Raw genomic sequence first — 26,853 nt, forward strand, 5'->3', positions numbered from 1 at the left:
GGAATAATTACATTAATTACATAACTATTTCACTCATTGCTTGTAAGACTGGCGACTATATGATTAATGATGCTAAAGTATGGATCGAATTAAATTTTGTAACTTATCGGTATCGTTATCATTAATTCACAAATGAAATAAATAATAACGTAACGAGAACGGGAATTTCATTGCTAGTTTGAGATACTATGAATCTGAATTTCTACATATATCTCTCTCTATATATATGTACAATTGAGCACCCCACTTGACTTGAATTGACATACTTGAACTTTTTTTATTGAACTTTTTTCTGCTCATGATAACAGATCAAGATTCTAAATGACATGGGACCTATCCTGAGCATCAATGATAGGGCCGTCGAATTACTTAAATTATTTAACAGAACGTAGAACCAAATCAGACTTGAATCAACCACTTGAGAGAGAATTTGAACATGTCAACAACGAGCAACAAACAAAACCATTGACATTATTATTATTTTTGTAAGACGAATCAATGAAAGTCATTTACATGTTTTCATTGCAGCAATTCAATCACTAACTTACTTTCACCACATAAACTCTAAAGAGGAGAAAATTTACTCGTCTCAGCAAATCTGAAGTTGCCCCATCCGAGTCGTCTCATGCTAACTCTGCACAACGTTACTTACTTTCCCTCAACATTTGGCCGAAATATTATAAAATGTCGCAAATGTGTCTGACTCGCGACGAGTGAAGTTATGAAGGTTTGATATAGACGGAAAAATACAAGTCTTGTTATGTTTAATGTAAGTGAAAGTCTCAATAAATTTGTCTCAATTTGGCATCCAATAATAGTGCATGATATTTTGGGACGAGGTTGATGGCGCAGTCTGGAGGCAGGCGAGTTCATTACGTTTTTCTTCTGGAAGAATCTCAAATCACCGGCAATGCAATGCCTCTCACTCTCACGTTGTCTGACTAACTCACTTTTCACTTTCTCTGCATCGCTTTGTGAATTGTGAATTGTTCCATTTTTGAATAGTTTCAAAGTTTCTGAAAATTAGCAACATGTCGATAATTGCGCCTCTTTCCCTCATGGGAACGCGTACCAAGGGACAGTCGGTTCGAACACAAAATGGTAAATTCAGTATTTCTCAGTTTTTGAACAGAATTTTATTAGTTTAGTTACAACAAGAATTGTTTGGCATTCTTAACTTTATGAAATCTAAATAAAATTACTTGTTAATTTGCAGTGATGGCTGCCTCATCAATTGCCAACATCGTGAAGAGTTCTTTGGGACCCGTGGGTTAGTTTGATAAATACTTAAATACTAATGATTAATTAATTAATGTATGATGTATGATTCAGAGTTTGTAAAGTCATGTCGTACATATACTTAACTCAATTAATCAGGTCGATCTTACAACGTACGGTAAAAATCCTGCATGTATTACCTATGCTCTTTTCCAGGGTTGGACAAGATGATGGTGGACGACATTGGTGAAGTGACTATTACGAATGACGGGGCGACAATTTTGAAACTGTTGGAAGTTGAACATCCAGCAGCCAAAGTGCTCGTTGAGTTGGCCCAATTGCAGGACGAAGAAGTTGGTGATGGAACCACCTCCGTCGTCATCATCGCGGCAGAGCTACTCAAGAATGCAGATGAATTAGTGAAACAAAAGATTCATCCGACAACCATCATTTCTGGTTATCGATTGGCTTGCAAGTAAGACATTCTTTTATTTTGCATACGATTGAATTAATGGGTTACTAATTTAATTGTTGCACTGATCGTTAATATAGGGAAGCGTGTCGATACATTGCTGAAAATATGGCGATTCCTGTGTCAGAATTGGGGAAAGACTGTCTTAACAATGCAGCAAAGACCTCCATGTCCAGCAAGTTGATTGGAGCGTAAGTTCTTTCTTATGAGCATTAAAACAGTGTACAGCTTTATAACCTATGGAGAGGAAATGTTTAACTAAATAAATCTGAATGACTTTATAATTCTAGTGATGCCGAGTTCTTTGGGAAATTGGCAGTTGATGCATGTGAAGCAGTCAAATTTAACGATTCCAAAGGGAACGCAGTCTACCCGGTCAAGTCCATCAATGTTCTTAAAGCTCATGGAAAGAGTGCCAGAGAAAGCACCCTTGTAAACGGATATGCCTTGAATTGCACTACTGCCTCGCAATTGATGCCAAAGAAGATTGAAAAAGCAAAGATTGCATGTCTGGACTTTTCATTGCAAAAGGCAAAAATGAAAATGGGTGTTCAAGTATTAGTTACGGACCCTGAAAAATTGGACGCCATCCGTCAACGAGAATCTGATATGACCAAGGAGAAGATTCAAAAGATTTTGGCGTCTGGGGCCAATGTGATTCTAACTACAGGTGGAATTGATGACCTGTGCCTTAAGGTAAGATGGAAGTGCATGGTTAGCTTGGGATCCAAACTTTGGATTGAATTATAATTATAAATGATTATAAAATCGTTGTTGTACATTTGCTTGTGCTCAGTATTTCATCGAAGCTGGAGCAATGGCGGTGCGAAGGTGCAAGAAAGTAGACTTGAAAAGAATTGCCAAAGCCACAGGTGAGAAATAATTGCTTATTCTATACAAAAATCATATTAGCAAATAGAATGGAAAATGAAGACTACATAGACGATCGGTTAACGTCAAGCCTTAGGTCTCACGAACAAATCCACAAAATAAATGATTTTTCATGATCTAGCTGACTTTTTATCAAATTTTCCAGTTAAATAAGACAAGCATGCATATTCACCGTCAAATTTTGCACCCAGAAAGGGTTAATAAACTCACACTTTTTGTTTCACAGGAGCAACTCTTTTGGCCAACTTGGCCAACATGGAAGGCGAAGAAACTTTCGAAACGAGTTACTTAGGAGAAGCAAAGGAAGTTGTCCAGGAGAGAATTTGTGACGACGAACTAATTCTCATTAAAGAGTAAGCAAGCCATGGATAAATGTGCAATAAATTATGTACAGTAGTAATAATCATGTTATTGTGCAGGCCGAAGGCTCGTACCGCTGCTTCCATGATTTTACGTGGACCCAACGATTTCTACGTTGATGAAATGGAAAGATCAATTCATGATGCACTCTGCGTAATTAAACGTGTTTGTGAAAGCAAGAAAGTCGTCCCAGGAGGTGGAGCGGTTGAAGCAGCCTTGTCCATTTATCTTGAAAATTTTGCAACATCTTTAAGCTCCAGAGAGCAGTTGGCCATTGCGGAGTTTGCTCGATCTCTTCTTGTGATTCCCAAAACGTTGGCAATGAATGCAGCGCAAGATGCCCAAGATCTTGTGTCCAAATTGAGGGCGTACCACAATGCATCTCAAACTAAGGCAGACCAGACTCACCTTAAGTGGTAATACTTTACATCCCTATCATTATATGTTAGTTAATTAGAGAAAACATAATGCTTATTTGAGACTGATTAATTTACTCGTATATAGGTTGGGATTAGACTTGTTCCAAGGATCTGTCGTTGACAATAAACAGGCTGGAGTTTTAGAACCAGCAATATCCAAGATCAAAAGTTTAAAGTTTGCCACGGAAGCTGCGATTACCATTCTACGAATTGATGATCTTATTAAACTTAACCCAGAGAATGAAAAGGCGTACAAAAATCAACAAGACATGTGCGGAGACTACGATGATTAATTAATTAATTAGTTATTTAACTTGCTAACTAACTAGTATTTGGATTTTTCTAATTGCACCTTTCATCCCCTACTTTTGGTTACCTACTATCCGTTTTCAAATGCTTATCGAACCAATTTTTGTACTACTTTTTAACGAAGCATTCTAACTACACTTTATTAATAGGGAAATTCTATTAAGAATCCTCCTCTTTTTTCAAACCAACCAACTAATTAACCGGTGCCGTAAAGAAAACAATATTAGTTAATAAGAAATAGTCCATATGCCAATTTTATGCAATTTGCTTAATTTTGCACTGATTTGATTCTTATTGTTATATGTATTGTTTACTTAATTGAACCAAGAATAAATACACAATTCCCTTTACCTCATCCTTGGTCATGGAGAGACGTTAAGTATTTATAGTCCTTGACTTATACATTCATGCATTTTGACATTCTTCATAACTTTTCTGGCCACACATAATTCTCATGTTTTCATTTTCAGAGCATGGGGTTGAGGGAGGCTAAATTCGGTGTGGCGAGACAAACAAACCCGTTAGCGAGGGCGATGTGAAATTGACCCATAATATCCCTGTCAAGCCTTCAACTGCACACACTGCTCGCTTCTCACGACCAATGTCTCAGAAAATACTTGCACATATTTGCAATTATAATTGGTCAGCAACCATTCCGTGTACTGAACTAGCCAGTGACTTGTGTGTCCCACTCTGACTTTAGCCACTCCCATGGCCTCGGATATTTCAAGAATTGTGGTGATTATGTACGCTATAGTTTAATTTGAAACTATGTAAGGACAAAGGAATAGTTTAGATTAGAAGTGATCCTTCACAGTTCTCCGAAATAAATGAATCAAGGTACTGCTGGAGATGGAATGGGAAGAGGATTACGCACAACAATTGACTTTGAACAATAACTGTAATTTTGGGAGAACGGATAAAGCAAGGAGGAGGAGGGAGAAGAGAAGTCTTCGCAATGGGGGTTATCATGGGGTCGCCCTCAGCAGCAGGATTTGGGGTTGAGGATGACGGGAAGGGGGATGAGAAGTGGGATGCACGGATCGGCCTCGCCCCCTTGATGGCCACCCTTCTCCTCCCAATTCTCATTGGGGCCATCATCGTGATCAAATGCGTATTTGGTCATTGCTGTGTTCGCAAAACAAGCACAAAGTATGTTAACCATTAATATTGTGGTATTTGGGCGATTCTATAACTCATCTCATCCGTTGTCTGTTTTTGTAACACCTTTATTATGTGTAAATTACACAGTGTAAACGTAGAAAAATTAGAATGTGTTTAATATTGCTTTGTTTGTAAATGTGTAATTGTTTCATTGTTTATGTTGATTTTCGTCCTCGCTGCTTGTACTTTGTACTGGAGATTGGATTCTCGATAACATATTTTAATTTCATATTGTTTTTTTTTGTTTGTTTTGTTTTTTGTACGCTCGGCTTACTTTTTGACCAACGACTATAGAGAAGAGATGTATGGAGTGGAAGGACGAATGACCATGTTGACCAATTCGGATGCTGCATATTTGACATCACATTCTGCTGCATCGGCTGCTGCTGTCAGACCCGATGTTCCAAATACTAGCAATAGTAGTGATACTCCTGCCGCGACGGTAGCCACATCCAAACAGACTCAACTGCTTTCAATGGAACAATTAAAACCAACAACGACTTCTAATGCCAAACCACACAGTCTTAATAACAACCTTGATGTTAGTATTACAATTGCAAACGAGATTAACCCGCTAGCCAGCTCTGTATTTGCTCCTAGTATTACACAACCAAATCAAAGTGGTGAATGTGATCAATCGGATACATTAAGAAGGTTTTATTTATTTATTATTTTATATTGCATTAAAAACATGTTTATTTTTGTTCTAACTCAAGTAGCAAAAATTTCTGAATTAATGAGACTTTAGCATAGTACCTTTGAATATAATAAATTTTGATGTATGTCTTTACAGAGCTACGGGTAAACGCCAGTTACCAGATCTTCCAGAACTTCCGCAACATTCTCTCGGACACCCTCCACGAAGAAGCAGTTCAGTATTGAGCCACGATGGGACATCTGAATTGTATGCAACCGTGGGTGAAGTGCCAAATCCTTATGCTCATCTCAAAACTCGCCACAGTGTTCCAAACGACATTTGCCAACCTTCTACTTCTCGTGGTCGTGGAGGCAAGCAGGAATTTAGTGGTGGTAGTATGCATAAAAATAGTCTAGAGCCTAATTCTGATTCGGAAACATACGCATTAAACAATCATCCATATGCAAAACTCAAACGAAACTCATCGGAACATCCCTATGCCCGTGTTCGCAACGCTAGTATTAATGACGAAGAAACTGATACTGATAACTACGATATGCCTCAACCATATGCTCAAAGTCGAAATCGGCCTGGTGGAGTGACAAACGCTCCACAAATTTCTGCTACCGCTCCCACTGCAACTGGTAGTGGTGCAAGTGCTCCTACAACCCAGGGTCCCGTTCCTCCTCGTCGCATTGGGAGACAGTGGAGGCGTGGAAGCCAGCCACAAGAAGCACAAACCAGCGTTGTAAGATCAAATTAATCATCACATTGAAAAATTTGAATCAACTGCTCAATACCATGATAAGACTAATCTTAGGACTAACCAGTAATACTGTTGTTTAGGACTCTGCATCTCATTTTTCTGGAGACTCTCAAGACTCGCGAGGATATACATCCATCAGTGTGAGGGAACCTTTATCAAATATTCGGACTCAAGTTGCCGGAGGCAGGAGCGGCGATTCTCATTATGCTACAGTGTCGGACGATTCTGGTATAATATTTTTTAATGCCTAAGGTAGTCAATTTATTATTCACGACTAATCACGATAATATGAATTAATGCAGAAGAAATGTATGCAGCGATTGATGACGCCTCAGTTGATGGGAATTATCAACTCCCAGAAGGGGAGAGACCTAATCGACCTTCATGGCTAGGTAAGATATACATACATATCTAAGCCCAAAATACCTAATGTTACTAATCAATGGTTGCTGTTGTATCTGAAGAACAACTATTGCCATTAAGATGGAATGGCTTACTGCATCCCCCCTTCCTAACTTCCCATGGGTGTTTCCAAGTTATAACTAATACGAATAATTTGCAGATGCTGCTAATGTTGCCTCACCAATTCCCGAACGACGAGAGGCTAATTCTCCTCTGCCTCCAGTACCGGCCCTTCCTCCACCTGGGTCAGAAGGTTATATGGCTGCCGTCGCTGCAGCCGCCGCTATTTCCCCTGGTTCTCCTTCATTGGCTGCTCCACCTCCACAAAGTCCTCCAGTTTATGCACAAGTCACCAAGAAAACAAAGAAAAATAAAGCACCCGTTACTCCGACAGTCTCGAATGCATCAACCTCTAGTCAGCAAAATGTTGGTGGTATTGGCACAAGGGAGTCAGAGTCAGGTTTATCAGAATGCAATGCTGCTACTAATATTCCAGGACCTTCCTCTTCGGTTGTAGCTGGAACATCTTCGTCTTCCTCTTCTATTCAATCTTCCTCTGTTCATCACTCACACCATCCCAATCATCATCAACAACACCATCGAAGTAAAAGCAGAACATTAATGGACAATACCAACTTATTAGAAAGCAACATTTCTGAGCATAGAAGATGGTCAAAGGCAGACATCAGTTTCTCGGAATTTGAAGTTGTTCGAGAGACATTTGTTCCCCCTCCTCCGCCACCACCATTCGAGTTGAAAAAATCTCCCGTCACGTTTACACTCTCATCTGGTGAATTGCAGCAACATATAACAGTTTCGCGTGATTCAATTTCGCAGGAATTGGACGAAGATAATTACAACATTATCCCCGACAAACGTGAAAAGCACCAAAGACTGGTAGGAACTACTCTCAGCAATAGTAGCAGCATTGGGAGGGGTGAAAGAATTGCAAGTGGACGAAGTCGTGTAGACTCTGATAATTATCAAGAAATTGAACCCATTTCGAATACCTATCAGGAAATTGGAAAGCAATCATCATCATTGGATCACTATCAAGAAATAGGGGCCAGTACATCATCTCCATTACGCAATGGGTTAGGGGAAGAGGACGATGATGATGACGACTTAGATGACAGTGGAAGTGGATTGTACCAAGTAATCAGGAAAAAGAATAAACAAGGAGGTGTTGACGAATATGAGGATGAAGAGGAGGACCAGTTTTATGAAAAAGTGAGACCGGCTGTAGCAACTACATCATCAGCTACAACAAGTCACCAGGAATCAACCCTTTCAGTTCCATTACCACTTTCTTCAGGTCGAAAACATGGGTATGCAAAGATAAAGAAGAAAGGACATGCCCTTGAAATGGTGAAAGTTGGCACTTTCCAGGATGATGATGAAGAAGAAGGTGACGACGAAGAAGAGGGCCAAGCAGAGGATGAAGAAGAAGACTTGATGTACGAACGAGTTAAGTACCCACCGTATGAAAGGTTGAAAGAATCCAGAAGTGATTTGGCTGTTGATCTTGACGAAGACGAAGACAACGAAGGGAGCAACTTTTATGAGGATATTGGATATTCCCGAGTTAGACCAAAGAAAACTAATGATACAGTGACCAAAAAGAACAGAGACCAACCAGTATCAGATGCATCAAGACCGTCAGTTGAAGTAGTTGACGGTGGTGTAGATTTAAATCAATTGTATGCAGTAATCGATAGAACCAAGAAAAAAGGTAAAAGCTCGCCTGGTTCCACCAACACATTATCACATTCGAATAATAATAATCCCCAGAATTACAACAACAATAACCCAACTTCACTCCTGCCAGACGAAAATCTCAGCTCTTCAACATCTTCATCCTCGCCTTACCATCATTCTTCACCGCATGACAGATTTTCCTCTCCGACTAGTGCTAATTCAACGCACAGGACTTGCATCAAGAAAGGAGAATTGTCCCTCCACGCTGGACCCGATCTGGACTTTATCGATGATAACAATGATATAGAATATATTTAATTTAATTGATGTTCGACTTTTCTAAATGTTGTGCTACTACTTAAAAGTAATATAATATTTGTCTTCGTTTAAGTTCCTACACACTTTTGTGCTGCCTAAATTCTATTTCCACTTAAGAATTCCAAAATGGTGCAAACGTGCATTCTAAAGATGATTCTTATTAGTCATTAGCATACCCCGGACAAATATTTTTTTATCCTACCCTACTCGTGTTGAGCTCAACATGAGTAGGGTAGGATAAAAAAATATTTGTCCAGCTAATGACTCATTAGCTAGCTATACATAGTTTTATATTCACAACTTGGAATTGTTGGAGTACAAAATTACGTTGTTTTTTTTCTCAAAATGACACACAGCTACGACATACGCAAGTAAGACTACTGTCAATACTGTCTCAGGTATTTTGGTTATTGACGACTGACTAATAACTTCCGGTGATTATGTTGGAAGTGTGATTAGTTTTTGAATTCAGATTTAGTAGGGCGAAAAATAATTTCAAATGCTGACGTAGCTTTGAATAAAGAAATAATGGTGCAACTTTATCATTTGTATTATTATTTGTAGTCGAGTATTAAATATTTTATTTATACATATTTATGGTTTGTTAAAAAAATACGAAGCATTGAACCAAAGTTTTCCGTATATTAATTAACACGTGTTACGATTAGTACAATACCGTATGAAAAACAATATTATTTAACACTTTAACAGACAAAGTGAACATGAAGAATACTTTTAAAATGATTTGTAATATTAACGAGTGCATGGTGTACACACACACATACAATGATAACAGTATATTACTCTGCAAAATGAGCAAACATTGATGACTATATTGATCATTACCGATAATAACTAATAAATATTGACTGTTCAACCCTAAATCTGAATTAAGAGTACAAGTGATGATGATTTGTATAATAAGATTACAATTATTTGTACTACACATTGATAACAATGATTTCTTGGTAAACAGATTTATTATGAATTTATGATTTTTCGGTTTAACAAACTGATTCAATACGTTTTTTTTTTAATTCAATAAACAATAATTACTTGAAGACTCTATACATGCATGTATAATCTCATTCATTCTGTCTGTCCGCAGTAGGCCTCTCTCGCATGTATAAAATACATATGTATGTAGTCAGTGCATGTGCAATTGCAGTATGCAATTAATTACTACATATAATAGTTATGCACTATTCAAAAACTTATTATAGTTTAATTTTCTGCATTTATTAGCGTGGTTGAATTTGTTTGAAATCTTCACAGAACTTGTGTAAAACAAAATCTAGGGCAGAATCATGCTGCATGATTGAAGATTTTATTATTCGAAGCTGTCTGATGAAGAATAGATGCTCTTCCGACGTGGTTTCCAAATATCGCCCTTTACAAAGTAACTTGTCTGCTAAATAGTGAATCCAATAAATGTTTGTCTTGGGACAGAACGGCGCCCACTCGTTTCTACAGTGCAAAATAGATTAATTTAGATAGTTAACTGTATGCAAGGGCATAATTTACTCCATGTACTTACCGATTACAGTCCCGCATCATTCTGTAAATGTTAAATTGATGATCGCCAGCCCCTGAAATGCAATGCATGACAGACTTTACTTAAAGAAATGATAAACCCTGCGGCGCGTCTTATTGTCCACAAAATATTATACCCAAAAACTGCTCTTCGTCATCCTTTAGATCGTAAAATACTGGACCAGACTTAGCGTCGGTGATTCGGGCAAGCGTAAAATCGATGATGCATCCCTTGATACCTCCTGAGGTACAGAACGTATGAATGAAGAAAAACTGAATGTTCCTGCCAAACCAGTAAAAAATGCAAAATGAATAAGTGTTTATCTAGTCACCTGAGGGAACCTGCACGACTTTCCCGTCCAAAGTGTAGGAAACATGATCTGCGTTTGTCTCTCGAACCAGGATATTGCCCCCTGAATTAATGCATGTATATTAATTATCTAATACATAGTCTAAATATGTGCACAAAATTACAAGGCAGTATGTACATAATGACTTACAATGCAAGTCTCTATGCTCAAACTCCATTGCAGATTCTCCGACAGCAAGTATGTGCGTCACCTAATTTAATGTAGTGAAATTCAATAAGACCAGTAACTTTGGCCATAAAATTACTCTAACAAAGCATCAAATTAAATGTATGATACCTGCAGAACCAAGTAAAAAGCCTGTCTCGAATTCTTGAATTCAAAGGATTCTGCATCTTTGCCCCCATAGTCGCACTCAAAAATCATATAAAGTTGTTCTGAAGGAAATTCAGGGCATTCGTTATCCGACTCTGGACGTAGAAGAACAGAATTATTGCAATTGAGATTTTACTCTTGGTTGTTTGTTACTTTATGAAAGACATCAAAAAAATATAAATATGCACTACTTACTATGTTGCTGGTCCCATATTTTCCATGCATTTACCAGGCGATCCGGATATTTGCCTTTTGCTAATCGGCTGTTATGCATCTTTATGTAGCCATCAGTCAAGTATCCAGGATATCCATTCTCAAAATGCAGTTTACTGAGCTGTCTGAAACGCAAACAAATGATAATAAAAAGAGTGACCTCGTTTCTTTAAAATAAAGGTTAGGTCCAGTAGGTAAGCAAGAAGATTAAAAGTTTGTTTGTACCTGGAAATTGCTATTTCTGGGAAAATTTCGGAAAATGTTTTTTGATTTTCCCCATTAACTTTCTCCGTCCCTTCAATTGGGACAATCTTGTAGACTCGGTTCACACAGTTAAACTCGCCAATGAAAACTTCCCCGTATACGCCTTCCCCCACTTTATTCAAGTTGTTCAGGCCTTGTATGATGATATTCATTGGAATTGGAAGTTTCTGTATACACATTTCCAGAACTCTGTTTTCAAATGCACTTTTGTCAACGTCTTCAGCGATGCTCATCCTCCTTCCTGACTGAAGAAATGTCTTAATTGCTGGATTATTCTTGTCCATGGGGGACATGAAAGTAATGGCACAATCGACAGGGAAATTCTGGGAGCCCTGAGATCTGGATCTGTCCATAACGACACTACTAGAGTTTTCTGACATGCTTCTCAATTCAGGAGAAAATTGACGACTTGTATCCATTAGCACTGGTGCCGATAGTCGTGATCTTCCTGCTCCTTCTACTGCCAACTTTTTGCCAAACATTAGATTGATGTTCTTCAGAGGACTTCTTTTATTAATATAAAACTGTAAATAGAAAAATTGGAATAAAATTAATTATATACAGGAAAATTCGTCACTAATTGTTTCTTACAGGACACAAAGGTGGAGATGGTGACACGGCAGCAGCGGTTGCAACTACGGTGACTGGTTTAGAATTTGACGTTAAATTTCCATCCTCAGCAAGACTTTTGGTGTCTTGTTCCCTTTTACGGCTGTGCTTTTGTTCACTGATATGCTCTCCGAGGTCGAGATGGGTATGTAATGACGCTGACAAAAAGGCGGACAAAGGCCGTGGAGAATCGACGCTTAGTTTCTCAGGAAAGTACTTTAGCACCACGTTACTCATATCAAGCCTATTTTTTGGTGCATCACTACCTTGATTTAGAGATAGCTTATCGCTACTGGACGGACCCGCATTTTCATTATTCTGGGAGATTTCATCCTTCCGTCTCCTACCTCCAATGTACCCAACAAATCGTGGAACGAGTCGCGTGGGCATCAAAATATTGCCATTTTTGTCTTTGTATGTGCATTTGGTCTCTGCCGCCTGATTAAACTTGGCTATTAGTGAAGCAACTGTTGACCTTGTGGGGACTTCGTCAACGAGGTCTTGTGAAACGTTGTCGAGGTCTTTCGAGATATCATGATCGAGTAGAAGATGGTCGTGTAGGGTGCTAATTTCGGGAGAAGCAACAGGCTTTGACTAGAGGTAACAATTTAAACAGGTTAAATATTATGATCCGGCCAAGAACATGTTAAAACTGGCAACAATATGGCATAGTGCATACCTCATGAGTATAAGGAGGAAAAGGTTTAGTTTTAAGATTCGAAACCGTTGTGGATGGGGCAGAGTCGTCAAGATCTTTGGTTTTCGCTGCATGAATCGCTGACTTTTGTTTGATCACAAAGTGATGATGAAAATAATCATCGTTTTTTTCTGATTGTCCCAATGGTACGTTAGTAGTGTCTCCATTATCAAAGCTCATCTTTTGGTGACACGAAGGCTGTTATTACGATCGAGGTCACCCGCTAATGAAATGACAAAGTTATGTACAATTAAAATGATGTTGCGACAATTGGAATATGGTTCAAGAGTGCTTAAAGATGGCAACTGAACCGGGGTGAGTGGTGTGTGTGATGCAGTTATAGATGATAAACTACGGCTTACCGACGATAAATAACATATGGCGTAATATTTTCAGATTTCGATGATAAATTATTGGACATGTTACTGTGAAACTTTTGACAACTTTTCTTTTAATGATATTTTACGTACAACCTTTCCTTAGAAACGAAGAGAATAAGAGAGAACGAAGAAGGAATATCAAATGAACAAATAATTAACATTAGGGCACGACATGAGGAAATCATGGAGTATGGGCTCAGCTTAACAAAGGGTCATTGTAAGTGCCTATCAAAGATGCGACATTCACTGGTCAATATGGCACCCAAAGTCTTTATCCCATTCTTCATAAACTTCTAGATCCTTCAGGGCAACACTGGACTTTACGCGTTTAATGGCAAAGAAGAAATCGTTTAATTCGATTGATCTCACCTAAAAGTAAGTATTCATAGTAAAATAAGATTTCATATACTTCCTTGTTTAGCTTAAACTCACGTTTTCGGCAGCGATGTTTTCCAGCATATGACCAATATCGCTATCAAATGGGATTATTATCTTACAAATCACAAGTTATAATCTCTAAAATTTTTAAATATTACCGGATAGGTCCGTAGCTAGCTTCTTGACATACACCTCTCCTGTAAAATACGCATATATTCAAAAAGTGGTATAATGCTATGATTAGTAAGATTGGCTGAGGTTGAAATTTATCGTAATTCTTAGCCTCTTACATATCTGCCCCAGAATATCCTTCAGTTATGTCTGCGACCTTGTTTATGTCGTCCTCATTAATCTTGCAATTTTGATCACGTATCAAATTTTGAACAATTTGTTTTCTGCCCTAAATATCGAGAATTTGTATAAAAGATAATACCAAAGCAAGTATCTAAGTTGTAGAAAATACCTGAAAATCTGGCAAAGGAATGTAAATCCGTTTCGCAAGTCGTCTTCTTGCAGCTTCGTCCAACTCTTGTGGTCTATTGGTAACACCAATGACTAGAACCCTGTCGTCGTTTTTTGTTCCGCAGCCATCCTGAAATATTACCCGACAAAATAAATATAATTAAAAGTAGGTAGCTTTCGTTGGTGAGTCAGTTGGTCAATTATGGATAAAATTACTTACAAATTGAATTAGAAACTCTGTCTTGAGGCGTCGAGAACTTTCATGCTCAGTTTCACTTCTTTGTGTTAGAATCGAATCAATTTCGTCAATGAATATTACGGACGGCTGTTTAATTCGAGCTACTTCAAACAGACAGCGGACCATTTTTTCGCCATCGCCAATCCTGAGGAAAAAATAATAATTACTATCTGATTATTAGAAAACAATCAAACATACCATTTGGACGTTAAGGAAGATGCACTGATGTTAAAAAACGTGGAGTTGGATTGAGTAGCTATTAAACGACCAATCATTGTTTTTCCTGTTGAACCATCACAATTCAAACGTCATTATATTTACACATACGTACGGGATCAACCAAAAATAGAGGACATTAATTATAATTATAACTTCTAACCCGTTCCAGGTGGTCCAAACAGTAATATGCCCTTGGGGGATGCTCGGAGGCCAGTAAAAATATCCGGTCTCAACTAGAAATCATTAAGGCTTAATACTTAGAAGTACATGCAAATAATCATAAAAACTGTGTGGCTAAATAATACATACCATTGGCCATATGATGATTTCCTATATTATAGATACCTTAGTTAATTATTGAAACACCTTCTTAATTAGTAACGGTGTGAATACCTTTATAACGGCCTTGGGACCAGTTAATCCTGCAATATCGTCCCATTCGGTGTGAAGTTGTTCTTCCATGACTTCGCTTAATATGGCTTCCACGATTTTGGGTTCAAAAACTTTCATTTTTTCATGAGCAAGTAGTTCATCCAATCTACAAATAGTAATAGTTCTTAGGACTGATTTTGAGAGTGACTAATCCTAAGTAAGACATAAAAAATAGTAATATAACAGTTTCTCTCTCTTATGTACTTACTCTGGGTTATTCGATGTAGGTGCGTCGCTTTCTCCAGTTAATGCATTCGAATTCTTGTTATTAGTATTGCTAGCTGTTGGTGGGGAGCGGTCCAGTTTGCGCTTGATTCCATTCTTTTTATCATTTTCAAGCTTAAATATTTGACAAATTATGTACATTTTAATTTATAGTTAATTTGTAGTAAAGTTAAGAGCAATGCCGTTATGCAGTTATTACCAACGTTGTCAAAGCAGTTTGAAATCCAGGAGCTTTTGCAATGGTAGTGTTTTCGTTACCCTTTTCTCCATCGCCGTTTGATCCTGGTTGAACGATATCCTTTCTAACAACGCTGAATACACTACCTCTAGGATTATTATGAACATTCGGATTTCCTTCGACTTGCAACTTTGGTCGTTTTCCAAAAATTGCTTCATTGTTGGAATGCTCCCCAATTCTGTCATCACATTGATTGGCCGTTTGTCCTGCTGCTGAACCGGGACGCTTCATAGGAACTTTGAAGGAGGGTTTGCACGTTCTAGATAGACCGAGGGTTTTTGTTGTTGTTTGTGCCGATGCAGAGATAAAATGGAAGCCATCTGAGCCAAGTATGTCTGTGCCAACACCTACATCCTTTCGTTGAACGTCAGTTTCAACGGATATTTCTTGTCTATCTCCCTTTTTCCCTGACTCAGATTTTAAAACAAGTGACTTCCAATTTGAGGGCTGTGTTTTCGCGTTGGGTGTCATACGGATTCCAAATTTTGATAAAGTTTTAGTTACACTACCAGGTTTCCAGGTATTGGCTGGAAGTAACGTAATAAAGCGTGTAGAATTAGTACAGAGTGGCCAAGGCTCAACAGAAATTGACGATAATTGTATGCTTACATTTTTTCAAGGATAAATCATTAAATGTGACAAAGTTCTCAACCGTGTCATTCTTGGATGGAATATGACTGCTAGAATTATTGTTCTTCAGAGGAGATTTCGCCGAGGGCATGAAATATTTGGACTGTGAATACGTATCCTGAACCTCTGCATCAGCCTCCAGCTCAAAGTTAGACTTTGGTTTGAATCGAAGTCCCATAAGATGTCCCAAACATTCCAAATACAACTCCTTATCTTCTGCAGGAGTAGCTTTCCTTCCCTTTGAAGGAACAGTGGTCGTAACCTCCTGGCGATGATTTGGAACAGCCATCTTCTTCAGCTATCTTCTGCGCTATCTGCATACAATGAGATATAAATGAATACTTACTTTGAAATCACTTGCATTACTTAACGAATATTACGAAAATGTTGTCGACGGGAATTTCTTCAATTCACTATGGCTCATCAATTATCAACACAATTTGCAAGTTCTATCAAGAGCAAGAAAGAGGTGAACGACAAGAAGAGAACTTGTTGATGTTGACGAAGGAGAAAAATCCGGCAAATCCACATGCGAATTTGATGAAAACTTCCAATCTCATCTTGCCTCTCAGCCGGTGCAGTTTCTCTGCTGGCTGGCTGAACTCAACCTCAGACAAAGATCTGCTGAAGAAGAAACGGCATTTTTGCTAGAAAAAAATCCACTTTTAATTAAAGTATGAATGAGTTGATAACCTAAAATATTTCGAATTTTGAGGAAACGTCTGAAACATCTGAGACATCAAAAGAATTTTGCATTCAGCAGCACCGTAAAATGGTAAGATTTTAGATTTATTATTATGATTATGTAGATAATTTTCATTATTTTCTACTTCTAATTAGACAAAATATGCGTGATTTGGGTTGTGGCACTTGAGGATATATTGCGTTATTCGTATTATCACATCTTCACCTTATCATCTGTGTGACTCCAGACAGGTTTTCGTTTCTCTTTAAAGCTATCGAGTCCCTCTTGGGAATCTTGATATTGCAGATTTTGAACCATCACCTCTGCACCTTCCCTGCAATATACAGAAGAGGTAAATGTAGGTCAAGGTTAATAAAACTGTTTAAATATATACATCTTAAAGCTGCTAATTTGCTTACTTGAGAGCTTCTTCATATCCCATTTCAATCTGCTTATAGAAAAACTCTTTTCCAAGCTTGATAATTGAGCGACTTTTGGATCTAATGCTGTTGTGAATTTGTTGAACTGAATCTTCTGTAAATGTGTAGAGACTTATTGCGATATATAGTATGATATCAAATATGTAAAAATATTTCTGTTTACCAATTGTATCCTCAGGGAACACTTTTGAAACCAGACCAGCTTGAAGGGCTTCTTGGGCTTGCGAATATTAGTGAGCATTATTAAAGAGAGATAAAAATGTAATGCCATATTTATTACTGCATACAATTTAGAGGGAGGCCTGTGAGTACCATATAAGCTGCCAGTGATCGATTGACTGATCGTGCTACAGATATACCCGGTGTGGAACAAAATACTCCAAAATTTGCCCTGTAAGTGAATAATTTAATAGTTGGCCCAACGAGACTTTAATGGTTTTTTTAATTGTTCGTATTATCAAACCCAGGGGTGGAAAACTTGGCTTTCTCTGTAGCAATTGCGAAATCACAAGCAGCTACCAGTTGACATCCTGCTGCAGCTGCGAGCCCATAAACTACGGCAAAGACGGGGACTTCAGATTTCTAAAGTGGATAAAATGATATCATTCACATGGTAAGAATTTATATTACTTGTTAAATATTAGTAAGAAAATACTTACGCGAATAGTTATCATTAATTGATTGCACTTGGCAAAAATAGCTCGTTGTTGATCTATTCCTTTATTTGACGTCTGTATATACATTTAAATGTGTGTCCATCAGGATTATGCTCATATTCATACAATTTAGACTTGAATAAGTGTAATACGTTAGCTGACCAATTCCTTGAGATTATGCCCAGCACTGAATACTGGACCTGGAACTGAAGTTATCATTATGCTTCGAAGACGTTCATCCGACTGATTTCTCTCAATGTTAGAAATTAGTTCATCCATCATTTGCATGGAGAGAGCATTCCTGTGATTGACAATGATGCTCTATAATTTTATCAGAATAATTGCTATCTGCATATAACTAGCGTATCCACCTTGTTTTCGTGTCAGACATCGTGATTTTCCTTAAACCATTAATTTGTTCTACTTTCAACAAGGTACTGCCTCCGACGGAAGCTGTATTAATTGTCCTTCTTAGGGATAGCATGTTTTGGAATCTCAATTTTAACATAAGGCCCATCTTGGATTATTTTCAGACTTTGCAGACACCAATTGATTGAGCGTCGGACGTCGACTGAGGTGAGTAGACTTGACACTGAAAAAAATTGTATTCTAAATGTAAATTTAGATGCATATGCATTTTATTAAAAAATTGGTCTCCTTCTCATGTGAAGACATGAATAATTGTTTTAATTTGAAAAATGTTTGAATTCCTCTGATATTAATATAAATGATATGTGCGAAAACCTGAGTGAACAAACAACTCCCTTCTACTTCTCTAAGTTATACATTAGTTAGCTCGATGCTATCATATAAGTAGCTGTGGTTTGTCTGTTCATTCTGCTGTTGACTTGAGGGCAGTTGAAGGTTATCTGAAGGAGACAGTTGCCAGTAGCCAACTCAAGGTCAACAATTTCGATTTTTCATACTCTTGATGTTGATGGCTGAGTGATGCAGCTCAGACTATAAAACCACTCACGCAAGCGTATCTGAGGTCAAAGGTCAAAGGGGGAGGGATCGATCGGTTCGTCGTCGGTCGTCATAAATTGTTATCGTTCTTGGATTTTAGCGTGAAAATAACCCTAAGGACAAGTAGGGTTGACTTACTACTACGCAGCAATAATAGGAATAAGAATAATACCGTCGCGTTTTTATCCGTGTGTATATCCTCCACGAAATTCGAGTGAGTGAGATTGAGTTTTTCTCTGGGTAACCTAACCTAACCAAAAAGGCAGATCCTTGTGAAACTCCTCCTCCGCAAGCAAGACCTCGATTGTCTATTCTTCGTTCAGCGTTATTCCTACAACCGGTGGATGGAGGAGTGAAGTTATTGGACTCTCTCTTCCTCTCGCCAGCTTGCTCGTTGCTGCAACTTATATCCTGTCCCTCGTCAGAGGAGGAATTCGCTTTCGTCTCCACCACCGACAGAGCTTCCAACTTCAACAACACACCAACGACAGCCATCATACTTTGCTGCTCGAGACAGAGAGAAGAGGGAGGTCGAGATAGCACAGTAATTTATCCCTTGATTACTAAGGACCCACAAAGGATCAATCAAAATCAGCACTCTGTTCACTCTCTGCCTTTTGAAACAGGTAACGGATAAGTGTATTCAAGAAATTGCGCTTTAGAACATCAATCTAACTATAAATTATTTTCTTGAATATTTTAGAGACACTCTTGATAAACAACCTGTGTGTGTGTGTGTGGAAGGAGTCGTCATTGTCAGTTCCATACTAATTGAAGATCATAGTGGCACCACCCACAACAGGTATGAGAAGGATATTGAAGAAAATTGTTGATCCACCAAGAAGCGAGTTCTACTTTGTCAGCTAATGAAGAGTCGCGTATTGATTGATAACTTGAATTAACAACTGTAGAGAGTACAGCGATTGATAATTGTGCCTCTAAAAAAAGGGGCGAATGGAAACAATGCAAAAATGTATGTAGATTTATGATGATAGGGTAGTTTAATAATTGTAAATAATAGGTCGTGGGTGTGGTCATACGAAAATATTTATTTCAACTTTGTTAGGACACTCCTCATCATAGCTTGCCAAATAATGATGAATACATCAACAAAGTTGTAAAAGTAGTTATAATTTTATTAACTATTAGCTTTTACATTATTGGGTGCCCCTCCCCCTCACTCCATGATTTATATATCCAGCGGATAGTATCCATGTTGGTCGTCCTGAATTTTATAACGAGTATTTATGGATAAGCATATCAGTCAGTCAGCGCTAAGGTGACCTTGGACTCGTTTCTGCTCTGGTCTCATTTTCACACTTGTTGTGTGTGCCGTGATGATGATGATGTATTCTATGATTTACATAATACGGTTGGTATGTGTACGGCACAATTTACTAATAGAAAATGCCTTTGTTTTTTTTTAGTACTCCACCACTATCGGCTAATCTACCACTCAACAATTCACTAAGTATTTACATAATTAATACATAATCACTGCTCGAGGAGGAAACTTGAAGCTCCCGAGCATGGATGCAGCAGGAGATCAAGAACATCAAGATGGGGATGAAGAAATGCCCCATCTGGATGAGGAAGTTCAAGATGATGGTGAACATGGTGCCGAGGACTTGGATGAGCAGTATGCTGATGAACAACAAGAAGATGGCGAGTTGGTGACCCGTGAAGATGATGAAGGAGAGGAAGATCACATTGAGGAAGAAGAAGAGGAAGGACAGGAGGATGCGGTCGAATATGAGGAACATGGCGGCGAAGATGAATTGGCAGAAGGTGGTGAAGAGGAAGCAGTTGAAGGGGACGAAGAGCATCTTGCAGACGACGACGACGACAATGAAGATGATGAAGTTGAAATACCACCACCCAAATTTTCACCCCTGCACAACGAACCACAAGTAGGAGAAGAGGAAGAACATGATGATGAACATGCAGATGGTATTAAATATACTGAGACTTTATAATATAACTTTATTAATATTAATATTTATTGCGAATTATTTATAATGACTTTAGAAACTCAAGGAAAGGAACTAGAAGAGGAATCCACAATAAACAACAACAATCAGGACGAGCATGAGCAGTCAGACGTTGGTGGGGCCAAGAGAAAGCGTTCAGCTTCTCATTCGGCTGACGAAGGGCCGAAGCGGAAACAAGTCAGAAGCAGTGGGTCGGTGGTAAGAAATTTCACGAATTTTGTAGTATTTATTACTAAAGATCACGAGTACATATAATAACTTTAACTGTTTCGCAGAGCGGAAAGCATGACACGTACTGTTGGGTGTGCCACAAAGAAGGAGTTCAAGCATTTTGTAAAATTTGCCCACGATCCTACCATTCAAAATGTATGCATGTACCTGAGGACTCGGTGAAAGGTTCACAGCCGTCGTCGGAATCATCATCAAAAGCTTGCATTTGTCCTGAATGTGCCGTCGTTATGAACGCTGAGAACTTGGAGACTAGGTTAGTTTTCAATATAAAAGGCACGTTGCCAATATTTCCTAATTTTGATTTTACTTTTAGATCGGAAACTATGAAAAAGTTAACGGTTGACCAGTTGATTACAATGCTTAAATATGCTTGTGAAAGGATGAAAACCACACCCGGAGTAAGACTTGGTTCTAAAACTTGAGGTCATTATGAACAAGTTTACAGAGATGATAATATAATCATGATCATACAGGCTGAACCCTTCTTCTATCCTGTGGATCCTGCAGAGGCTGTTGACTATTTCAAATATGTAGTCTACCCCATGGATGTACGTAAATCTATCATCAAATTATGTTTCAGGTTTATAATAAGCAATAATAGATTTATTGACAATTGAAATACTGAAATAGTGAAACCTCTATTTCTGCCACACAAAGTCACTCCTATTTCTGAACTCAGAGGCAGGCTATCAGGCATACTAACTATTCTTAAAAAATCTTCCTCAAATTCAAAGACACTATTTAAATCTGCGAAAAATTATTCAAAGTAGTCTGAATGACCACTGTACAAGTGATTAGAAGATCAAGACCATGACATCGTCTCATATGCATGTTATATACATATTGTTTTGGTGATGCAGAAGAAAACTCGTGTTTTTTAAAGGAATCATATTACAAGCTTATGTAAATAGTTATTTTTTCTCATTATGAAGCTTACAACTCTGGAAAACAATGTGAAAAAGCGTCAATATGGATCAACGGAAGCCTTTCTAGCAGATACACAATGGTTAGTGAGTATTACAAATATAAATCTAGCTAATTTTTCGTATTACTGAATGAAAATTTAATGGTTGCAGGCTCGTTCACAACTCTGTCGTGTTTAACTCCGGTAAGCGTAAGTAAATTTTCAGTTCGGATTCGGAAACTTTTTGCATGTGCATTTAACATAACTAGTATTACTTACTGTGTATTTATTGTGATTGTGAATTTACTGTCTAAATGCCCTTGTTGCCCGAAAAGGTTAGACTTACTACTTCTAAAATTGTTTGTTTTTGTATATTTCTTTTAATTAGCAACTTCTCCATTCACTGCAATCGCCAAGAAGATTTTAAAAGTTTGTCGACAGGAGATCCAAGACATTGGTATGATTTACAATAGTATATTGTTAACTATAGCTAAATATTTAAGCACAGGAATAGTTAAAATTACAATTATTTAAAATGTCCAGAATTTTTGTCTTTTATTCTTAACTTTTTATTTAAATGACAGTTTTCATGTTTTACATACCTGAGCTGGTCATGTCATCCAGTCGTCTTGTGCTTCATAACCTTACACAATTACAAATAATAGTGCCAAATCAAATTGTTTAATTACAGAAACATGTCCAGAATGTTATGTCAATGCTCACAATAAACCAGAAGTTTGGTTTGTCGAAGCATGCGTAAGTGTATAGAAATCTTTCATGCAACTCCTACGTATGTGCTAAAGTTTACAGAGCTTTTGATTTACTGACTATCTAATTTCAGAAACGGCCACACATTTTAGTTTGGGCAAAACTCAAAGGATTTCCATTCTGGCCAGCAAAAGCCATGAAAGTTAAGGATGAAATGATTGACGTTCGATTTTTTGGAGCACATGATCGGGCTTGGGTTGTGCGAAAAGATTGTTTTTTGTATAGCGAAGACAATCCATCGCCGGCCCCGCCTAAAAGAAATGCTGGTTTATTGGTTGCAATCGAGGTGAGGAATATTTAGTTATTTATTTGTTTCTTCTCTATTCAAAGATGGATGAAATGTATAAATCAGTATTGCACTATTTGCACTATCAATCAACGACTTATTTATTGTATTACATTATTATACTTTATGTGATAGGAACTGAATGCTCATGTCGAGAAGCTAAAGGTAGGTGTCACCTTGTTATTTTTTTTAACTATCTAATTTTTGGAAATAATTCATATTTCTTATTTTTTTTACTCAAAGGAGCACCATGGGCCAGTGATTTTTCAAGTTGCAAGGACACCAATTGGTTCACAACTTTCATTGGAGCAAATTAGGCAAATGCTTCCAGAGGTATTCTTGCTGCACATTTACTTTTGACCAAACAGTCCTATTACTATCGACTACATACAGTCGTATAGGCTATAGTCATGTAATTGTGTGTTAATGGATACTTTTTTTGTGATGTGCAGTATAAACCCGACAACTCCAGCCCTAGAAATGTTCCTGCAATGCAACAACAGCCGCCCGCAATTAAGAAATCTCCAATGACTATTCGAATTTCTTCGCTGAAAACAAACCCAACAATTGTTACCAATTCTGTTATGGAAGAAAGCGTCGGGATGTCAAAATCATCTAAAATCAGAAAGGTAGCTGTTGCAGATAATGGCGGAGGGAAACAAGTTCCAGATAGCAGGCAAGTTTGCAGTCCTCAACATGAGGAAAAGGAGGTAGAGGACATGAAACATGAAGAAGAGCTCAGTTCTGAGGAGATGGAGGAGGAGGAGACAGAGTTAGAGAATGTTAAACAACCAGCAACTACAACAAAACCAAAACCCTCGGGAATTTTAGCAACTGCTCTTGCTGGTCGTCCAACAACGCGACGAAGTAGTCGTTCTGAAACCACATCTCCAGTAACTGCACCTGTGGCAGCGGGTGATCAGAAAATGCTTCGAGCGGTACTGAAACCTGCTGAGAATGAATCTGGCGATGAAAGTTCTAAAGAACAGCGAGATTCTACTCCTCCGCCTCCAAAATCATTTTTAAAATCACTTGGCCTAATGAAGGTAGATTAGATTTTTTGACAAGTATTTGTTCACTATTTAGTGTTAATAGTAATTGGCATTTATTTAGATGAATTGAAAAATGTACTATCATCTAACAGATTCAAGTTAGTAGAGTTCTTATTTTCTGTCACATTTATTTAAGGCAAGTGATGTCAAGAAGAAGCCGCCTGTTGTAACCCAGCTCGGGAAATTGCTCCATCCCAGCGAAGTTTTTGTAAAAGAAGAAGCCGAGGAGGACGATGATTATGAAACTCCTACACCCGCCGGTGCTGCTGCTGGTGGGTTTGGTGGCCCTTCTTCTCGAAAACCAAGTGAACTTGTAAACCAAGGAATGCGATTCAATCTTTCCAAGGATATTTCCATTTCACCTGTTGGTGATGATTCAGGAGAGGACAATTCTTCTTCTTCTTCTCACCCTCATCAACCACGTCGAATGATTCAAGGGCACAATGCTCGCCTCGTACCTGGACTTATTCCCCAGAATGCACAAATGATGGGAGGTCGACCTAGACAGATGTACAATGTGAACGGTGGCGGAGGGATTCAACAACGCTTCCAACAGCAACATGGACAACAGCAACAGCGCCTTCTGATGAGACCACGACCAGGAGTTCAAATGAGACCAGGAATGAGAATTAACGGGTGCGTGCGTGTTCAAAAATATTAATTCACAAGTTGTTATATCTTGTAATAGCTTTTAATTCATTAGTAATAATTGCAATTGTTTTTAGACCTCGGCCACAAAATATGCAAAACATGCAAATGCAAATGAAGCCACAAGGACAGAATAAACCAAAAGATGTTAGCTCAACAATGTTGATTGACTCCTCGTCGTTGCAGTCTCAGAGTGGCTTTACGAGCTCGGTACAATTGAATCAAGTGCAGTCCATGCAGGGAGCGATTACCCTTCCCGGAGGTGAGTAGTGATGTAGAACAAGCAGAACTTTAGTGATTTCAGTCTGTTACATGTATGCATGATAAATATGATGATATTAGTGGTCAAGGAAAGTCTTTTGAAATCCATACATATGTAATGCATGCTAGCATGAAAACACTAAGGTCTTCTTTTCGCCAGTGCTAAGGAAAAATGAAATATTTTCCTAATTTTAAAAATTAGGAACAATTACACTAACACCACTCCAGTCATCAGTCATCGGAGTGCCAATCACTGATGGTACACTGAATGGGGGACAAGTGGTTGTTAAACAAAATCTTACTTCCGCAGCCAATGGGTTACCAATTTCTGCTGTGCTGACCACCCACGACGGGACTCAATCTCTGTTGAAATCCAACAATAAACCAAATCCACAGCGCAGGAATTTGATGAACCAGGTCCCTTCTACGGTTGGTCACCTTGTGCAGAATTTGCAGAAAACTTTGGTGGAACAAACCAAAATCACGATGGAGCAAATTGTGATGGAAATGCTGGAAAAGGCAAATACGAGTGGTGGTGGAGCAGAATCAAAAGCTCTTAAAGATGAAAATGAAAAATTGAAGAAGCAACTTATGGAGCACAAGCATAATCAAGGTAAATATCATAATACCATGTATGAATATATTTTCGGTTAAAATAAAGATAAATCCTCGTACCGATTTCAGAATCCATGGTCCGTGAGGTGAAGGAGGCTTTAGTTGCGGATAAAAAAAGATCTTTGGTTGAACTTCGAAAACAATTAGAGGGAGAGAAAAACAAGGCTGTTGAGGAAACTAAGAAGAAGCAGGTATGAATTATTTTTATATTATTTATGTATTTGCAAGAGGATTTCTGCAGTATTAACTGAACTATGTATGTTGCAATTGCAGTGGTGTGCTCGATGTGGGAGAGAAGCACAATTTTATTGGTTAGTTTGCTGCCATATTATGTCAATCAGAAAGATAATCGGTGCTTCCCTGTCCAGCTATCTTCATTTATTGATTTTTATTTTCTAGTTGTTGGAACACGTCGTACTGCGGCTATCCTTGTCAGGTATTATTTACTGTCCCTTATCGATTTTGTCTTTAAGCATTTGCATACCATCTTCATCAGTCAATAATACTCCTATTGCAATGAAAGTTATAATATTGTTTGTGCTGTAGGAGGAACACTGGATTGCGCACCATATGAATAACTGTTCTCAAGCTTCCGGAGGTGGTTCAAGACAGTAATTTATTCGAAACATAAAATATAACTTCAATTTAAAACTAAAACTTAGTCTTTATAAAGAGAAAGATTAATATTCCTACCAAATTCGATTGGTTGTTAATAATAATTTATTATATGTTATATGATCTTTGGGCTCAGTTTTTCCTGTTTGATTCCGGTTATAAATTTTGTAAGGTTCCCACATTATTTTCTGTAAATTTTTAGTTAAACTACTTTCTGAAAAATATCACAAGTCTGCCTGTGCATAATATTTTCTGTTCTTCAGTTACACTTTCTAACATATTACTATCCAACAATTGTTACAAACTTCGTTGCTTTTTGTTTGAAAAGTATTACATGATTTAATTCGAATAATACATTGTTTTAGAATTTCCTAGTTTTATTTGAAAAATTGATTTTGTGCGGATGCACATATTAAAACGATCATATATTCTCATGAACATCGTATTGTCTAATAACAGTTAATACGTAGAATTATTGATGTGGCCTGTTATGATTATATGACGTGCATATGATTAAGTGCTTTGTGAACCTCTACTGATAATATGTACCAGGTCTATGATACACACTACCGACTGATTTGAATGCAACTAGTGAGCAATAAGAAATGAAGTGTAAGAGTAAAAATTAGAAATGCTTATAAATGATGACAAGTAATACAAATATTTGACTTATACATACGTTTTTTAGTGTTACCAAAAAGAAAGTGAAATGAATAAATAAATGACAGTTTTATACAAATTTTATGCTGACGTACAATTGTGAGTGATTTCACTAGAAGGCAGGAAGGAAGTCCACGAAGGATGCTAAAATATTATGTTGTTCATTGGAACAGTTTTGTTTTATTCAGTATTCAGTCAATCAATTATCAGTAATGAATTC

The 26,853-nt window shown here is 37.8% G+C and overlaps 6 protein-coding genes across 12 annotated transcripts; 3 read left to right on the forward strand and 3 right to left on the reverse strand.

Moving 5' to 3' along the window:
* Positions 1–932: 932 nt before the first annotated feature.
* LOC110852188 (T-complex protein 1 subunit alpha) lies at positions 933–4,024 on the forward strand. The gene is made up of 9 exons (XM_022100181.2): positions 933–1,101; positions 1,217–1,270; positions 1,435–1,693; positions 1,771–1,881; positions 1,981–2,386; positions 2,487–2,562; positions 2,808–2,934; positions 3,001–3,357; positions 3,446–4,024. Exons 1-9 carry the CDS (start codon positions 1,032–1,034, stop codon positions 3,651–3,653), a joined length of 1,668 nt encoding a protein of 555 aa, XP_021955873.1. The 5' UTR covers positions 933–1,031; the 3' UTR covers positions 3,654–4,024.
* A 177-nt stretch (positions 4,025–4,201) lies between these two features.
* Positions 4,202–9,595, forward strand: LOC110851866. Of its 2 annotated transcripts, XM_022099791.2 has the most exons (6): positions 4,202–4,821; positions 5,128–5,487; positions 5,627–6,218; positions 6,317–6,464; positions 6,539–6,628; positions 6,799–9,595. In XM_022099791.2, exons 1-6 carry the CDS (start codon positions 4,628–4,630, stop codon positions 8,652–8,654), a joined length of 3,240 nt encoding a protein of 1,079 aa, XP_021955483.1. In that variant the 5' UTR covers positions 4,202–4,627; the 3' UTR covers positions 8,655–9,595. The 2 variants fall into 2 exon arrangements, with proteins under 2 accessions (XP_021955483.1, XP_021955484.1); XM_022099792.2 differs by lacking the exon at positions 5,128–5,487 and having other exon boundaries at positions 4,204–4,821.
* Positions 9,596–9,615: 20 nt separating this feature from the next.
* LOC118436146 lies at positions 9,616–12,999 on the reverse strand. Its single transcript, XM_035853481.1, has 10 exons — positions 12,636–12,999; positions 11,939–12,550; positions 11,309–11,871; positions 11,066–11,208; positions 10,835–10,965; positions 10,688–10,748; positions 10,520–10,600; positions 10,325–10,429; positions 10,192–10,243; positions 9,616–10,121 (listed from the first exon to the last, which is right to left on the reverse strand). The coding sequence occupies exons 1-10, from the start codon at positions 12,831–12,833 to the stop codon at positions 9,896–9,898; spliced, it is 2,172 nt and encodes a 723-aa protein (XP_035709374.1). The 5' UTR covers positions 12,834–12,999; the 3' UTR covers positions 9,616–9,895.
* An 87-nt stretch (positions 13,000–13,086) lies between these two features.
* Positions 13,087–16,379, reverse strand: LOC110852801 (fidgetin-like protein 1). The gene is made up of 14 exons (XM_022100924.2): positions 16,236–16,379; positions 15,835–16,169; positions 15,187–15,752; positions 14,971–15,101; positions 14,724–14,868; positions 14,640–14,660; positions 14,491–14,563; positions 14,310–14,394; positions 14,094–14,256; positions 13,875–14,003; positions 13,702–13,811; positions 13,570–13,608; positions 13,466–13,505; positions 13,087–13,402 (listed from the first exon to the last, which is right to left on the reverse strand). Exons 2-14 carry the CDS (start codon positions 16,142–16,144, stop codon positions 13,277–13,279), a joined length of 1,938 nt encoding a protein of 645 aa, XP_021956616.2. The 5' UTR covers positions 16,145–16,169; positions 16,236–16,379; the 3' UTR covers positions 13,087–13,276.
* A 244-nt stretch (positions 16,380–16,623) lies between these two features.
* Positions 16,624–18,913, reverse strand: LOC110852802 (enoyl-CoA hydratase domain-containing protein 3, mitochondrial). Of its 3 annotated transcripts, XM_022100927.2 has the most exons (10): positions 18,775–18,909; positions 18,613–18,715; positions 18,008–18,228; positions 17,799–17,937; positions 17,640–17,711; positions 17,444–17,562; positions 17,268–17,371; positions 17,144–17,200; positions 16,960–17,074; positions 16,624–16,874 (listed from the first exon to the last, which is right to left on the reverse strand). In XM_022100927.2, exons 3-10 carry the CDS (start codon positions 18,151–18,153, stop codon positions 16,754–16,756), a joined length of 873 nt encoding a protein of 290 aa, XP_021956619.1. In that variant the 5' UTR covers positions 18,154–18,228; positions 18,613–18,715; positions 18,775–18,909; the 3' UTR covers positions 16,624–16,753. The 3 variants fall into 3 exon arrangements, with proteins under 3 accessions (XP_021956619.1, XP_021956620.1, XP_021956618.1); XM_022100928.2 differs by lacking the exon at positions 18,613–18,715 and having other exon boundaries at positions 18,775–18,913; XM_022100926.2 differs by lacking the exon at positions 18,775–18,909 and having other exon boundaries at positions 18,613–18,754.
* LOC110852800 (protein kinase C-binding protein 1) lies at positions 17,455–26,712 on the forward strand. Of its 4 annotated transcripts, none has more exons than XM_035853479.1 (22): positions 17,455–17,593; positions 18,170–18,212; positions 20,030–20,552; positions 20,631–20,791; positions 20,869–21,077; positions 21,138–21,222; positions 21,298–21,372; positions 21,757–21,830; positions 21,901–21,938; positions 22,117–22,185; positions 22,420–22,484; positions 22,570–22,782; positions 22,918–22,947; positions 23,026–23,115; positions 23,235–23,828; positions 23,971–24,470; positions 24,560–24,744; positions 24,946–25,356; positions 25,428–25,549; positions 25,632–25,669; positions 25,758–25,794; positions 25,905–26,712. In XM_035853479.1, exons 3-22 carry the CDS (start codon positions 20,132–20,134, stop codon positions 25,971–25,973), a joined length of 3,486 nt encoding a protein of 1,161 aa, XP_035709372.1. In that variant the 5' UTR covers positions 17,455–17,593; positions 18,170–18,212; positions 20,030–20,131; the 3' UTR covers positions 25,974–26,712. The 4 variants fall into 4 exon arrangements, with proteins under 4 accessions (XP_035709372.1, XP_021956614.1, XP_021956613.1 ...); XM_022100922.2 differs by lacking the exons at positions 17,455–17,593; positions 18,170–18,212 and adding exons at positions 19,035–19,228; positions 19,306–19,404 and having other exon boundaries at positions 21,901–21,932; XM_022100921.2 differs by lacking the exons at positions 17,455–17,593; positions 18,170–18,212 and adding exons at positions 19,087–19,228; positions 19,306–19,404.
* Positions 26,713–26,853: the final 141 nt, after the last annotated feature.

Source organism: Folsomia candida, unplaced genomic scaffold (genome assembly GCF_002217175.1).
Source record: "Folsomia candida strain VU population unplaced genomic scaffold, ASM221717v1 Fcan01_Sc007, whole genome shotgun sequence".
NCBI classification, from domain to species: Eukaryota; Metazoa; Arthropoda; class Collembola; order Entomobryomorpha; family Isotomidae; genus Folsomia; species Folsomia candida.

What these genes read in the sequence shown, in the direction of transcription:
- LOC110851866 (XM_022099791.2), top strand. Translation starts at nt 4,628, where the DNA reads ATGGGGGTTATCATGGGGTCGCCCTCAGCAGCAGGATTTGGGGTTGAG. An exon ending in AAGAAGCACAAACCAGCGTT is followed by an intron (nt 6,219 to 6,316) that starts GTAAGATCAAAT and finishes ACTGTTGTTTAG; the next exon opens with GACTCTGCATCTCATTTTTC. An exon ending in TACAGTGTCGGACGATTCTG is followed by an intron (nt 6,465 to 6,538) that starts GTATAATATTTT and finishes GAATTAATGCAG; the next exon opens with AAGAAATGTATGCAGCGATT.
- LOC118436146 (XM_035853481.1), bottom strand. Translation starts at nt 12,833, where the DNA reads ATGAGCTTTGATAATGGAGACACTACTAACGTACCATTGGGACAATCA. An exon ending in TTCCTCCTTATACTCATGAG is followed by an intron (nt 12,551 to 12,635) that starts GTATGCACTATG and finishes TGTTACCTCTAG; the next exon opens with TCAAAGCCTGTTGCTTCTCC. An exon ending in CCAGAAATAGCAATTTCCAG is followed by an intron (nt 11,209 to 11,308) that starts GTACAAACAAAC and finishes TTTGCGTTTCAG; the next exon opens with ACAGCTCAGTAAACTGCATT.
- LOC110852188 (XM_022100181.2), top strand. Translation starts at nt 1,032, where the DNA reads ATGTCGATAATTGCGCCTCTTTCCCTCATGGGAACGCGTACCAAGGGA. An exon ending in GAGTTCTTTGGGACCCGTGG is followed by an intron (nt 1,271 to 1,434) that starts GTTAGTTTGATA and finishes GCTCTTTTCCAG; the next exon opens with GGTTGGACAAGATGATGGTG. An exon ending in TTGATGACCTGTGCCTTAAG is followed by an intron (nt 2,387 to 2,486) that starts GTAAGATGGAAG and finishes GCTTGTGCTCAG; the next exon opens with TATTTCATCGAAGCTGGAGC.
- LOC110852801 (XM_022100924.2), bottom strand. Translation starts at nt 16,144, where the DNA reads ATGGCTGTTCCAAATCATCGCCAGGAGGTTACGACCACTGTTCCTTCA. An exon ending in AAACTGCTTTGACAACGTTG is followed by an intron (nt 15,102 to 15,186) that starts GTAATAACTGCA and finishes CAAATATTTAAG; the next exon opens with CTTGAAAATGATAAAAAGAA. An exon ending in GGATATTCTGGGGCAGATAT is followed by an intron (nt 13,609 to 13,701) that starts GTAAGAGGCTAA and finishes CGTATTTTACAG; the next exon opens with GAGAGGTGTATGTCAAGAAG.
- LOC110852802 (XM_022100928.2), bottom strand. Translation starts at nt 18,153, where the DNA reads ATGGGCCTTATGTTAAAATTGAGATTCCAAAACATGCTATCCCTAAGA. An exon ending in AATTAATGATAACTATTCGC is followed by an intron (nt 17,563 to 17,639) that starts GTAAGTATTTTC and finishes TATCCACTTTAG; the next exon opens with AAATCTGAAGTCCCCGTCTT. An exon ending in GGATATGAAGAAGCTCTCAA is followed by an intron (nt 16,875 to 16,959) that starts GTAAGCAAATTA and finishes TGTATATTGCAG; the next exon opens with GGAAGGTGCAGAGGTGATGG.
- LOC110852800 (XM_035853479.1), top strand. Translation starts at nt 20,132, where the DNA reads ATGGATGCAGCAGGAGATCAAGAACATCAAGATGGGGATGAAGAAATG. An exon ending in TGATGATGAACATGCAGATG is followed by an intron (nt 20,553 to 20,630) that starts GTATTAAATATA and finishes TAATGACTTTAG; the next exon opens with AAACTCAAGGAAAGGAACTA. An exon ending in CCAGGAATGAGAATTAACGG is followed by an intron (nt 24,471 to 24,559) that starts GTGCGTGCGTGT and finishes AATTGTTTTTAG; the next exon opens with ACCTCGGCCACAAAATATGC.